At 38.4% G+C, this 14,586-nt stretch overlaps 1 protein-coding gene and 1 long non-coding RNA gene across 6 annotated transcripts in view; one reads left to right on the top strand and one right to left on the bottom strand.

Annotated features, from left to right (window-relative positions):
• Positions 1 to 14,586, top strand: part of FBXL13 (F-box and leucine rich repeat protein 13) — a 247,282-nt gene that overhangs the window by 218,593 nt on the left and 14,103 nt on the right. For 4 of the 5 annotated variants that reach the window (XM_032306078.1, XM_032306079.1, XM_032306077.1 and 1 more), the window contains one exon: positions 14,288 to 14,422. The exons of the other annotated variant lie outside the window; for it this stretch is intronic. In XM_032306078.1, the coding sequence (XP_032161969.1) occupies positions 14,288 to 14,422 (135 nt within the window). The remainder of the gene's footprint in view (positions 1 to 14,287; positions 14,423 to 14,586) is intronic. 5 annotated transcript variants of the gene reach the window in all.
• LOC116569671 overlaps positions 1 to 14,586 on the bottom strand; it is a 71,657-nt gene that overhangs the window by 50,959 nt on the left and 6,112 nt on the right. The window contains exon 2 of the long non-coding RNA XR_004277127.1: positions 13,132 to 13,190. This is a non-coding gene — a long non-coding RNA (uncharacterized LOC116569671). The remainder of the gene's footprint in view (positions 1 to 13,131; positions 13,191 to 14,586) is intronic.

Raw genomic sequence — 14,586 nt, 5'->3', positions numbered from 1 at the left:
TGAATTACTTCTTCCAACTTTGATTTTTTTTTTTTATTTCTGAGAACATTAGACGTTCAATGATCATGTTAAACTAAAATTATTTGGTGCTCTTGAAAGGCACACACATTTTGGAAAAGATGTTTGATGCAGTCGTAACAGAGTATTTCTCAAGAAATCTTTCCCTTGAGCATTTAATTAGCAAACTGTCCAGTTTGGCAAAAGAATTGGTAATTTTTTAATTGGGATGTTGCAATACAGACAAAATGGGAGTTCTGTCTTGTTTGGATATAACCAATGGAATAAATACAATTATTTACTCTAATTGCTTTTTGCCTTTCTTTATCTAGTTTATATTTCTCATTCCCATTTTGGGGAATGAAGTATGCTGTAAATACATACTGTAATAATCATACATACAAATGTACATATTTTTCATTATGTAGGTCATTTGCAGCTAGACAAATTTTTTTTTTATTGTTTTGGTGTTGGTAGGTTGAGGTAGTTAATTAAGAAAGGGCATTGGAGGGGTGCCTGTGTGGCTCAGCCATTAAGTGTCTGCCTTCAGCTCAAGTCATGGTCTCAGGGTTCTGGGATTAAGCCCTGCATCTGGCTCCCTGCTCAGTGGAAAGCCTGCCTCTCCCTCTCCTACTACCCCTCCTTGTGTTCTCTCTCTTGCTGTGTTTCTGTCAAATAAATAAAAAAAATCTTGAATCAAAAAAAAGGGGGGGGAGGGGGAAATCAAGTTTAGTTATGGCTTACCACAAGGACTTACATGTGTGTATGCAGTGAAAAGCGTGTGTATGTGTTTACACATAAATATGTATGGCAGTGTATACCTGTGTATAGCATATGTGTGCAAATTAAATGTGTGTAAGTTTTAGCATACATTGGATTGCATGTTTAGATGAAAACGTGTACATCTTTGTGTCTAGTTTATATGTAAATTAAATATATGTGCACATTTTAGTGTGTTATTATACACATTTTTCAATGTGTCTGTATATTTATTATACCCAAATTGTATATAGAGACGCTGCGAGATTATATTTCTAGGCTAAGACCAGATAAATGGTGATCAATATTGAAAGCAAATCATAAAAGTTGTCTGTTAAAGAATGATCTTTTTGTTTATATTTTTATTGTAAAAATTAAATATCTATGTGAATTAAAAGTGTGGAGATTTTTTTTTTAAGTGTGGAGATTAGCGCTGATAGCAAAGGCAATGATATAATATTGGAAATGTGGGCCTAGCAATCCAAAGTCCTAAATTTTATCGTGATTCTGCCTGGCCACATAATCTTAAGCAATTCACTTAGTATCATAACAATTCATTGCTCCTATAGTGGCTATAATCACGAGATAAGCAGGAACTATTACTCTAGAATAGGAGTCATCTTTTCTTGTTACTTTTCTATAACATTCTCCTGTAAAGACCACACAGCTTCCATTACAGACTTTGAAGGTGATACAGTTTCAGTCACAACTGCTCAGCTCTGCTAGTGTGGGGTGAAAAACAGCCTTAGACAATACATAAACAAATGACAGGGATTGTGTCCCAATAAAACTTTATGGACAATAAAACCTAAAATTCATATAATTTTCACATGTCATGAGATATTATTTTTTGATTATTTCAACATTTAAAAACGTAAAAGCCATTCTTCGAGTGAAGGCCCCACAAAAACAGGTGGCAGATCGGATCTGGCTGGCAAGGGAAAATTTGGCAGTTTGCCAAGATCTGCTCTGCAGCCAGACAGAACTTGACAGGTTTAGTCTGTGAAGATGTATAACTTTGGGCAAGTTAGTTTCCTTCTCTAGGCCTTGGATTCTTCACTTGTAAAAATGGGCATAATAAGAAAACAGTCTTCCTGATGTGAAGATTGAATGACATAAAACATCTGGATGGGGCGCCTGGGTGGCTCAGTGGGTTAAAGTCTCTGTCTTAGGCCCAGGTCATGATCCCAGGGTCCTGGGATTGATCCCCGCATCAGGCTCTCTGCTCAGCAGGGAGCCTGCTTCCTACCCATCCTTGCCTCTTTGCCTACTTGTGATCTCTGTCTGTCAAATAAATAACTAAAATCTTTAAAAACAAAAAATCTGAATACTTAGCATGGTTCCTAACACAGACTGCATGATGTATATTACCTATTACTATGCTTATTATTCTATTTAATGAAGAAGAAATTAATATATACTAGTAAATAAAAATTGAACATATTTAGTATAATGGTTTGATAATTTATTTACCTCAGTTAAACAGAGTCGGAAAACAGGTAATCTTGACTGCTCTAATGCTAAGGAGATAGTATAGAATGTGCTCTTGGAAGAAGTAGTTTATTAATTTTTACTCCTATGAATGAATGAATGCACTATCCAGAGGAACTTAGATATAATTGACTAAATAAATTTATGTATGTAAAAGCATCCAAATAATCAAGAACACTGGGGCGCCTGGGTGGCTCAGTGGGTTAAGCCGCAGCCTTCGTCTCAGGTCATGATCTCAGGGTGCTGGGATCGAGTCCCACATCGGGCTCTCTGTCAGCAGGGAGCCTGCTTCCTCCTCTCTCTCTCTGCTTGCCTCTCTGCCTACTTGTGATTTCTCTCTGTTAAATAAATAAATAAATAAAATCTTTTAAAAAAAATCAAGAACACTACTAAGTAAAATTGCTATTTTCTTGAAAATAGTATATGAGAACAAACCAGTTAAAAAGAAAATAGATTCTTGTTTTTCTTTTTTCTTTTCTTTTTAAAAGATTTTATTTATTTATTTGACAGACAGAAATTACAAGTAGGCAGAGAGGCAGGTGTGGGGTGGGGGACAGGAAGCAGGCTCCTTGCTGAGCAGAGAACCTGATGTGGGGCTCCATCCCAGGACCCTGGGATCATGACTGAGCTGAAGGCAGAAGGTTTAACCCACTGAGCCACCCAGGCACCCTGGATCCTTGTTTTTCACTGGGATTATGATACTAAACGTATTTTCCAACATGCATAAAATTTCTTTTGAGAAATTTTGTTATTATATAGGAACCCTCTTTGTGTGGTAGTTAGGTGTATTGTTGGGGGAGATTCATTCTATATTCATATGATCAGGTTTCAGTCTTTTAATGGGCCTGTGCTCCAGAGCTGTGGTCTTTACAAGTGCTTCCAACCCCTCTCCCTGCCTCGGCTACACTTAGGAAAGACAAGAAGGTCAGAGGGGCTGTAGTTGGGTATTTCTCTTACCCCTGGTTGGAATGGCTTTCGTAAAACCCATGTTGGTTGGGTTCTGGTGAAACAGTTTCCCTTGAGATCAGGCTTTTGTTAATGAGAACAGATGTTCTGGAGGTATTTCAGAATGATTATTTTTCCCTCTCCTGGCAGGAAGCATGAGGGGATTTTTCTCTGATCTTTACCCTGATAACTTAGTGGGTCTCTTGGAGTTAAAATTAATCAGAGTATGGGGTCTCAGCTAAGATAAGGCCCCAAGAATTTTTCTCTCAAACTAATCCACTTTCAGTCTCTGGCAGTTAGTCAATTACCCTTTAAATGTTTCAGTTGTGATCTGGCTCCAGCCACAGGCTTCTGCTCCTAGTAAGCCCTGATTCTCTGTATTCACATAGTTTTCTGAGTGGTGGTTTGCTTTGCGACCTCCATTATCTGACAGATGAAGAAGTGTTGTCGATTTTCAGCTCACTCACCTTTTTTCTTGTTTTGAAAACAGCACTGCTAAGTTCCAAACTCTCATGCAGACTGGGAAATGAAGTCCAGATCATTACTTCTGGATCCATGGATACTGCCTGAACCAGTAGCATCCAAAAGGGGTGATAAATGTAACTTGGGCTTGAATCAGATCTTGAGAACCCAGGAGTGAAGTCAGGAACTGGTGAGCTCCGGAGCCAAGATCAGAGAGCTATCTGTGAGCTGGGCAGGTAGGCGGCCATTGCTAGTGTGCACTGCACTTTAGTTGTCAAGGGCTTGCACTCTTTGAGCCCCCTGCAATGTGCAGCCTGGTGGGCTGGCTATGCTCATACAGATGGAACCTGTGGCTGCCCCAAAGTTCAGGTACTTTGATTGTATCCATTCATAAAGATTCTTAAGCTTCCGTAGTACAACACTAGCCTCCTGTTACTTGAAATCACCGAGTTGACAAAAACTTAAATGATTAAGTTCAACTTGGTTGAATAAGTCTGCCTATTTGACTAGACCTACCCTCATCATTTAAAAAAATTTTAGAATAATTTTTGTTTTCAAAAAATGAGCAGATTATCTCAGTGTTCACTACAGTGAAAGTCCAGTCCAAATGTAAGGCAATACTTCATGTAAGACAATACTCTAATTGTCCCATTCAGATTTATTTTATGAAAATCTTGCTCAGTGGCTGAACTAAAAACATTTGGACTGGACTTTCACTGTAGTGAACACTGAGATAATCTGCTCATTTTTTTAAAACAAAAATTATTCTAAAATTTTTTTAAATGATGAGGGTAGGTCTAGTCAAATAGGCAGACTTATAAACAGGAAAATCCAACATCACATGGTGATTGCTACCTAACGTTAATTTAGCACCTGCTACAGGCCAGGGACTGTCTTAAGTATTTCCCTTGTATTAATTAGGTACCTTATAAGGTAGGTGAAACTTTTCATTCTGTTTTACAGATAAAGAAATTGATGTTCAAAGAGTTTAAGAATCTGGAAAGGTTAAGAATCATGAAACAAAGAAATACATGAGCTAGGGTATAAAGTCTAATTCCTGAGTCAGGATGCTGGCTTTAATACTGTGATAAAGAAATCTATGGGGGAATTCAGTTGAAGTAATTAATCTAGCATGGGAATGCCGGGGAAAGCTTATCTGTTGGAAAATCACTTTAAGGAGAAATGTAGAAGTTAGACTGAAGGACAGTGGGGAGAGAGGAGAGAGGATAGCTATCAAGATTTATAGAAGGAATAAAGTGAATAAGTTTTTTATAGTTCAGGGGAGAGAGAGAGGCAGCCTGGCAAGAACAGTACCAGTGAGGCTAGAGAGAAGAGGGTGGGTTGGAGAAAGCTGAAGTAGTAAAATCCATGGAAGTGTAGATAGTTTGGACAGGGATGAGGGGGAAGACATGGTTATGACATCCACGCATCTGGCTACCTGGGAGATTTGTGGTACCCTCATTTTCAAGTTCTTTCCCATAGCTCAGTCATGTACCTGGCACTATGAACTACCACGTCCTATTCAGTATTTAGGCATTCACTGTTACACTTTATCTTCTTGTGAGAGCTTCTGTCTGTGCTTCCTTTAAGCTCTCTTCGCCCTTCTACTCTTATGATAGAGTACCCTTTCCTACTCTCTCACTCCAGAGGCCTGTGGTAGCTGCAGGCAGGCTAAGGGAGCTCTGTTGAAATTCATTTCTGTTTTTACTCTACTTAGTAATTGGAAGGCTGTAGTGTTTTCTGTCTCCTTGTAAGGGTGAATATATGAGTACTGTGTAGTTTTGTTTGTTCCCTCTACAGATTTTATGGTTTTGAGAGAAAGGGAAGATTCAGATTTAGATATTATCATTGTTCTTCAAATCCAAAGAGGGCCTCCTCTTATCTTTTATTATGAAAAAAAAAAAAAAAAAAAGTATCCCTAACAGAGATAGTATCTGTGTTTTAAAGCCCTGTGACCAGAATGCAGTGGGTGGTATTTATAACTACATAAGAAAAATAAGAGGCAAGTGGTTGTGGTTCAGCTTTACTGACTCTCTTATGTCTTTTCTGCCTAATAGTTGTGTATATTCTTCACAAGCTGGTTTACTGACATCTCCCAAATGGTACCACTGATAAATTTTAAGAGCCCAGCTGTAACCTAGGTTAACATGTTCTTTGATGATCACAGAAGTATTTGACAACTTTTGTTTATGGGTCATAACCAACAGTAGAGATGCTAGAACATCCACTTCCCTCATTGTTCTCTTACAGTCCCTTCTTTTTTGAGATCCCTAATCTTGACCTAACAGCTTGGACACTTGAGGTAACAAGTTCCTTTTCTTTTTTAATCTTTTCTGATTTAACCTTTAAACTCTTTTATCTGTTTTCTTGTGTTACAAACTTTCGATTTTGCTTTTTATTTGACCTTTTCTTGAGTAACAGATTTATCTTGATTTATAAATAGAGAATTAAGAGAAGAGGGATCAGGGAATAAGGAACTAGGGAGGGTAGCTGTATGGGGCAAATCATGACCTACTTTACAGCTGGAAGTATAGCAGACTAAGATCCACTGCTGTTCATTTGACTTTTAGCCTGATTCAGGACTTTTCAGTAAGTCAAGCTGTTCTGTAGATGTGAGGCTACTCCAGGCTGAGTCCAAGTGGGGCGCTCAGGGTTCTCAGTCCTGTACCCTGAATTACCTGTGCAAGGGAACAGAAACCCTCACAACTGCTGTGGAGCAAACATGAATACATCAGAAAGGCCTAGTGAATACCCACCTCATTCAGCAACATTTTTGAGTCTTCCTCCCCAAGAATGCCCCATTGACAGCCTTTTCTGGACATGTCTCTCTAAACTGTAAGAAGAACTGGATTCATGTCTTGACCTAATATTCAGTTTGATTCATTCTTGCCCTAGGAGCCAGAAGCAGATTACCCTCTAGAGACTCTTTTCTAATTTCAAACTCTTACATCAAATCACTAAGCTTTATGACTAGTCACAAACATGTTGTTTATGCAAGATTTCCATCAATCACTCTCATTGACTCCACCCCCTTGGTGGTTTAGTGGTTTCCGTGGCTTTGACACGTACTGACTTATAATGCCAAAGATGGATTAGATGTGTTGGCTCCACGTAGCAATAATTTTCTAAAAACCCAACATTGATTTCTATTTGGTTTCTAAGATTAAATCATTCAAAAATTGTCAAAGTATGAGACTTCAATAACTCCACCTCTTCTCCGGGGATGCAGTTTGTTCTTGGTTGCGAGGGAAGCAACAAACAGAGGATCCCTTTCCAAAATGGCCTTAATCTTTGGCCTTTGATACAAAGGATGCTCTGAAGTCTTCTGTATGGGGAGATAGGACATCCAGACCTTTGGCCACTATCTCTTGGCCTTACTTGAGGCTCAGGAAAATTCTTTACCTCATCCAATATTTCAGATTACTGTTAGGAAATAATGGACTAAACTCTCAGTGATGAAGATCCCAGAAGGGCCAAGTTCAGAATCACTTTACAGGGTTTGAGGAGAGGAAACCAAGGAATTTCATGGTAGAATTAAGAAGAAAGATCTGGTATACGTTGTGGAAAAAGCAACTCCTACAAACTCTAGAATAAGAGCTTTGTTACAAAAATCTGTGCTTCCTGGCTATCCATGCCAAGAATGGTCTCCTAGAATTTATAATAGAACAACATACCCTTAAGAGACCTAAGGCACTTAGAATTAACTGAGTCACAAACAACTCCTACCAAGATACCTAGGCATTATTCTCTCTTCAAAGGCTGTGAGCAAAAGAAATAAGCTCAGTGTTCCCCGCTGCTCCCCGCCTTAGTGTGTTCCCAACTGCAGAGGCAAGTCAATAGAATTAGAAATTTGCCAGACTTAAAGGATGTGGGATTTGACAGCTTGTCATTTTCCCACAGTCTGTAAGGTTCCAAGGGGTCCTAGAGACATGGGTGCCATGTTTCCTTGGCTGATAAATAGCTGAAACTGAGAACACCCAACACCAGCCCTGGCTTCTTGCCCATTCCCACTGGGGAGAACTATTTTTGGACAAATGAAGCAGATAGACTTGCTAAGTGAATGCACACATCTGTTGTTTTCATGTTGAGCTTCCACAGAGAAGAACTATAAGAGAATGTGTCAAAAGGAAGATAATCCTTTGGAGGCCCCTCCCAACCTTTAAGCTGCCCCTGGAATATTATTTTATCCTGTGAAAGATGAAACTTGCCAAAAGTTAAATAAAACCTGTCAGACTGTCTAAAGGCAAACAAAAAGACAGGAAAAATAAACATCAAATCCCACTTTCGCACAAGAGTAGTTTATGCTCCTTTTGCTTCTTAAATCTAAGTGGCCAGTCTGTTTTTGATCTTTCTGTCATGCAGTGTACCTGGGCTTTGCTTATCATGCCTCACCTGACATGAGCTGAGTACCTGTGGCACATCATCTCACAGGAGCTATGATTTTCTATGACTTCTAATTACCCTATTAACTTCCAGTTAAATTTTGCATATGGTATCTCCTCATCCCAAAGCCTTCAACATGTGGAAGATGGTGAGGTTGTGTTCTCAGGTCGTAAATGGCAGACAAGATTATTCCAGGCCTTTCCAGTTCGTCTGCTGAGAGACAAAAGCCAACCTGACCTGACCGTCAAGTGCTCTGGGAGTACACAATTTCTTTCCATCTTCCAATAAGCCTGTGAGATAGGTTAAGAGTTATTTTCATTCTCTTATAGGTGAGGAAACTTGAGGTTGACTAACTTTCTCGAGGTCACAGACACAACTTCAGGCCCTCTGAGTTTTCTTACAAAGGAGTAACCTCCCTTGATTACATCATTTCTTATTCCATTATGCCCCCAAGTGGGAGATCAAAGCAGCACTGATGGCTCCTAAACTCATTATTTCCTAGAGATCTTTAAGTGGAAGAGTTCACAGGAGGACAGCATGACTTTGTCCTTGGAGTAAAAGTTCTGAGTTGCCATTTTCTTGGGAAAGAATGAGAAAGAGAACAAGTGGAGTGTCTGGCTGTGCAAGAGGAACCTATCAACACTTTCAGGCGGATTATTGTAACTTAGGTAATTTTTCTCAGGCTTTCCTGTCCCAGAGAAGCCCCTAGAGGAGCGCCCCTGGGCACCCATTTTATTTTACTCATCTTAGAAAAATGGAGAAAGTGTAGGTTCTCCTAAAGGCCATAAGAGAAATACCTGATTGACTTCTGGTTAGTCTAGTCCTGGCTTATTTTTATTTTAGAGATAAAGTCTAACACCTGAAACTGTTCTGGAATTTTTCATATTCTAATTCAAAGATACTGTGTTTTATTCTTTTCCAGGTCGTCTTTCTAATATACATCCTCTGTGACTGCTTACCCTTTCTGTTCTTTAATTTCCCCACATTTGATCTCTCTTTTTGTACTTGTTGCATTTTACATTTTAAAAAAGTAATTCCCTTGTTTTTACCAAATGCCCAGGGTCTATGCAGCTAGTAAATCATCAAGGTCTACTGACAACCAAAGGTGCACTTCTGAGTAGGTGTCTCCAGAGAAAATATTTATGTAGGGGAATGAACAAGACGATCTATTTCAGTGTGACAAGAATATGTTAGAACTCCTATTCAGATTTATTTCCATCTTATTTTATTTTTATATGATATAATATACCATATATAAGATCCATATACTATACATTTGTAAGATAATATATATTTGTTTTTAAATATAAAATAATATATATTTGAATAATTATATGTCTATATAATTTGTAAGTATATTAATGCATTTATTGAAAGTGTATTTTAAAATATTTTTACTATGATATGTATCATTTAAAAAATCTGGCAATCATACCATACTGCAGAAGAGTGCAAGAGTAGCAGAACACAAACAATGGTACTGGTTATTATTTACTGGTTGCTTACTCTGTGCCAGCTACTCTCCAGTTGCTTTGTTTATATTAACTCACTTTATCGTCCCAACAACCCTCTGAAGTAGGTGCCATGTTAAGGTACCATGTTATTCCCCTGTTGCAAATGAGATCACCGAGGAATTGAGAGGGTGGGTAATTTATCCAGAGACACAGAACTTCCAAATGGCAGGATATGAACTCGGGCTGGTGGGCCCCAGACTCTGTGCTCTTAACCATCTTCTTAACTGCAGGTATTAAACAGGGTGTGAGGAAGGACTAGACCTAGCATCCTGACAGCAATCTATGGGAGCTCGTTTTCCTCACTCCTATGCTAAGAGGCATTTTCTTTGGACATTTCCTCATCTTGAACCTCTTCTGCATCTAGATGTTGAGGCCGCAAAAATAAATCAGACATGGATTCCACCCTCAAGAAGCTATAGTCAATGCAGAAGATAAAACAGTGATATAAATAGCTATAATACAAGTGTGAAGTGGGAAAGACAAAAACATTAAATGCTATAGGGATTTGGAAGAGGCATTTCCTCCAGAGGAAGGAACCGGGGAAAAGTTTGTGGAGTAAGCCATATTTGAGCTGGCTTGAAGCTAAAGCTTATCTCCCAAATCACCATGTAATTAGGTAAAAAATTGCATCATGAAAGTATCTTTGGAAATGCCTGTTTGGGGCTTTGGACTTTACCCTTTTTGAATCTCCTCCATATTTAAAAGAAGTATGCCTTAGCTAAGTCTTGAGCAGTCTGGTTTCCCCCGCAGGGAGGGTGAGAATAGGAGAGGCATCTCACTAGGAGGTGGGGCTTTACAGGGTTTAGTTTTGGTGGCAATGCCCGGATTCCCCAGCTCAGTGTGCCCAGGCCATTGTTACACCCACCTACTCTGATGTCTAGTGGGACCAAGGCTATCTTCAATGGGATATATGATGCCCAAGAAACTAGCTTTGAATCCAGTTTATAACTTAAAATTGTGGAAGTTGTATTTTAGCCTTTGAAACAGCCAAAACCAGTCTTCATAGAAAATGGTTCTGGACAGTACAAGATTTTCCCAAGATTATCAATAGGAAAAAAAAAAAAAAAAACCCACAAAACTTAGTGGTAGAATGAATCAGAACCTAATGAGGTAACTAGTCAAAAGACGGGTATGCACCACAAGGGGAGTTTTTTGGGGCTGAGAGTGCCACCTGTTGAGGGGGCTTAAATCAGGATTTTGGCAGAAGCACATCTTTGTGATAGTCAGTAAATGTCAGTGAGACTTGGTCTCCTCTACATACCCAATTTAGGAATGTGGTCATTCAGCCTTCCCACACTGTGACTCAGCTCAGGACATACAGAAAAAAAAAATGATTTAACTCACTAAGACGTGGAAATTTACTTCAAAATTATTAACCCACAGCAAAACTTGTTGATATGTGGGTTGGGAGCCAAACCTGATAATGTCTGTTTTCTCCCCATCTTCATTACAAAAGATTTTGTCTGGGGAAGAAGTTTAGTCTGACATGTTCCAAGAAAAGAAAATCAACAGCACTAATATATGTCAGAATCTGCATCACTGAGCCAGAAAAGCATAAAATAATCTTATCTGTAGGGGAGAAATGGGATTTCATGACTGATTATGGTGAAACATGACTGCAGACTTAAGTTACTTATGACTTACATGTCTCTAAAGGAAAAGATGAATTATAAAGAAAAGAGAAGTTCTGACTTACTTCTCGGATCTGCAGTGACTTATGCCAAACACAAAGCCCGAGACCAATCTTTATGCCTCAGATTTTCCATGAATGAGAATGCTACCATGAATGTATCATAGACCTTCTAATACGTTTTTATAAGTTATTCTTTAATTTTAAAACCTCTGAGAAAGTTCAACTTCAAAGAATATCAGAGGTTTTAAAAAGACTTGAAGCAGAACTGAGTCAAGCAGTCCAAAACATGGACAGATGTAACATGTAACTGTAAGGGTTTTCAGACACTAAGCGCCTTGAATCTCTCTTTAAAGCTCACTTCATCTTTTAATAAATAATTCTTAGCATAAATATTCCTTCTTGTTTTAAATTTTCTCTGGTTCTTTGGACTCTGTCCATTCTCTAAACAGAAAACAATGTTATCCTATCCCTTGTGACCTAAGAATTCCTATATTATTAAAACAGAATTCTTTAAAAAAAAAAAAAAAACACCCAAATTCTTTGTATTCTTGAAGACACTTATAAAGGGTGGACCAATCAACTAATATATATCGAGAACCTACCGAATTATAAATATGATGCTTGTGAAGGAGGTATAAAAATCTAGCAGAAAAATTAACAATTCAGGAAACAACAGACATTGGTAATGATGTGGAGAAAGTGCAACTCTCTTACACTGTTGGTGAGAATGCAAACTGGTACTACAGCCATTCAGGCAAAAGTGGAGTTTCCTCAAGAAGTTAATAATATAACTACCCTACAACCCAGCAATTGCACCACTAGGTATTTATCCAAAGGATAAAAATGTAGTAGTTTGAAGGGGCATGTGCCCCCCAATGTTTGTAGCAGCAATGACCACAATAGCCAAAATATGTTAGGAGCCCAGATGTCTATTAGCAGATGAATGGATAAAAAAGATATGGTTTGTATATGTGTGTGTCTCTCTCTATATATAATGGAGAATTATATTACTCAGCCATCAGGAAGAATGAAATCTTGCCATTTGTGATGACGTGGATGGAACTAGAGGGTATTATGCTAAGTTAAATAAGTAGTCAAAGAAAGACAAATACCATATGATTTCACACATATGTGGAATTTAAGAAACAAAACAGATGAACATAGGGGAAGGGAAGGAAAAATAAGATGAAAATTGAAAACTCTTAAGAAATAAACTGAGGATTGCTGGAGGGGAGGTGGTGGGGGAAGGATAATTGGGTGTTGGGCAGGCATTAAGGAAGGCACTTGATGTAATGAGCATGGGTGTTATATGCAACTAATGAATCACTAAATTCTACCTCTGAAACAAACAAACAAACAAACAAATCTAATAGCGTTCCACACAATACCTCTGAGATACTTCCTGGATTTGTTTTGAAAAACTTGTTAAATCTCCAAGCTGAGATTCAAGACCAATAATTCCATTCCTTCAAAGCCAGAATCCCCTCTGTACCACCACTGGGTGTGCTCTCTATACTTGGTTATCTCCAATGACAGGGACCTCACTATCTACTGACAAGCTGTCACCTCCATTTTTTGACACCACTTAGTTGCTAGAGAAGACAGATCTCTATCCAAATTAGTTAGCCACAATACAGGAATAAGTCAAGGACTGTAACTGCTGAATCCGTTGAAAAAGACAAGATCCACATGAGCTGAGAGGAAAAAGGAATCGCTGTTTGTTATGTTGGTCAGGAAGAGACAGTGATTGAGGGTTAAATTACCAAAAGTTTTTAGTACTATCTTTTGCCTCCTGTGCTAAATTGCCCCTGGAAATTTTCCCTCTTTTACTAACTTGCAAAAGAAAATAGTGGGCTGACTGGTTCTTTCCAGTCTTCTTTAGGGCTAAAAAAAAAAAGACTGTAAATTAGCATACTCAGTGGGAGGGAAGCCCACTGGTAGTCTTACCTGTGGAGTCATCCTGATGGCCATCAAGTGATCCAACAGCCTAGGTCTCTCCCTCAGGTCTAAGAGGAAAATGACATATAGTCTGATGGACATCCATTTTTACATATAAACAAGTAATGTCTTACTAGTAACTCACTAGTTACTAAAATCTAATACTTATAACTAAAATTAATGGTCAACTATCTCTTACTGAGGTCTCCAATTTAGTATTCTAAAAATCTGAGCTGCTTCTCAATGAGCCAAAACCTCTAGAGTGACTGGGCACCTGTTGATAATTTCTAGTTTTTTATAATTTGGGGGAGGGACTTTTATAAGTACAGTATTAGTATAGCTTGAGTTGTTCATGGTTTCCAACTCCTACTCATTTTGACTTAGGATATTTTTACAACTACTATTAGATTTACTTTTGTGGATCTTTTTGTTCTTGTATAATTGCTGGCTTGTAAACTCTTGTTATTTCTTCATGGATTCTTCTCACACAGTTCTTGCTTTTAACTGAAAAATGAAACTTAAGAACTACTAAGGTAAAGGGAAGAAGTTCCAATCATTTCTAGGCCTTTGTTAGCCCTAGAAACTTCAGGTAAACATTTTCATATTTCAGGACAATGCTAGAGAGTAGATATTATTTTCCCTGATTTAAAAAAGAAGAAACTGAGGGTCAGAAAAATGACGTGACTTGCTAAAGTTTCAGAGCTAATCAGTGGTGGAAATGAAATTAAAACTCAGGTCTACCTGATTCCAAAGACTGTGGTCTTTCTGTTATATTAATACCATCAACCCCAGACCCAGAGTGTCTCCCATCGAATTCTCCCCTCCAGATTCCTTTTCCTCCAGTCATTTGGCTAATATAACTCTAATAATTATTAAACACCTGGGTAAAATCTCATTAGCACTAAATTCAGGAAAGCCAAATTCTGTTAACAGGAATTTGAATATTGCTAAGCTGTTAAGCTGGTATGTGAATGTCTTTTGTTTAAAAAAAAAAAATGGATGTAATTGCTTTTTTATTTTCCTCAACATGATTTAACATATCTCTATTTCAGGGACTGAAATGCATACTAAGTAAACTGCTATGGGTAAGGTAGCTCCAGATATACACAACATACAAATAAAGACTAAGAGGAAAAAAACCCTCTGACTTTGGAATTTCTTGCAGGCATTCTGCAAGGGCTCACTGATCTTAGAACATTTGGATGTCTCTTATTGCCCTCAGCTGACAGATGAGATTATTAAAGCATTGGCCATTTACTGCATTTGCCTCACATCTCTCAGCGTTGCTGGCTGTCCAAAGGTATGTGCAGGAGTCAGAGCTCAGACAGGTCCAGCTGAAGCACAAAGAACCCAGGCAGGGCAGTAGGCAGGGGTTAAACACATCAAAGAACACGTTTACTTTGTTATGCCTGAGGTATTCGTTACATTTATTTTTTCCTTTCTCCAAACTGGAGATAGCTTTAT

Source organism: Mustela erminea, chromosome 11 (genome assembly GCF_009829155.1).
Source record: "Mustela erminea isolate mMusErm1 chromosome 11, mMusErm1.Pri, whole genome shotgun sequence".
Lineage (NCBI taxonomy): Eukaryota > Metazoa > Chordata > Mammalia > Carnivora > Mustelidae > Mustela > Mustela erminea.
The sequence above is the reverse complement of the archived record's forward strand: the minus strand, read 5'-3'. Positions and strand labels throughout refer to the sequence as shown.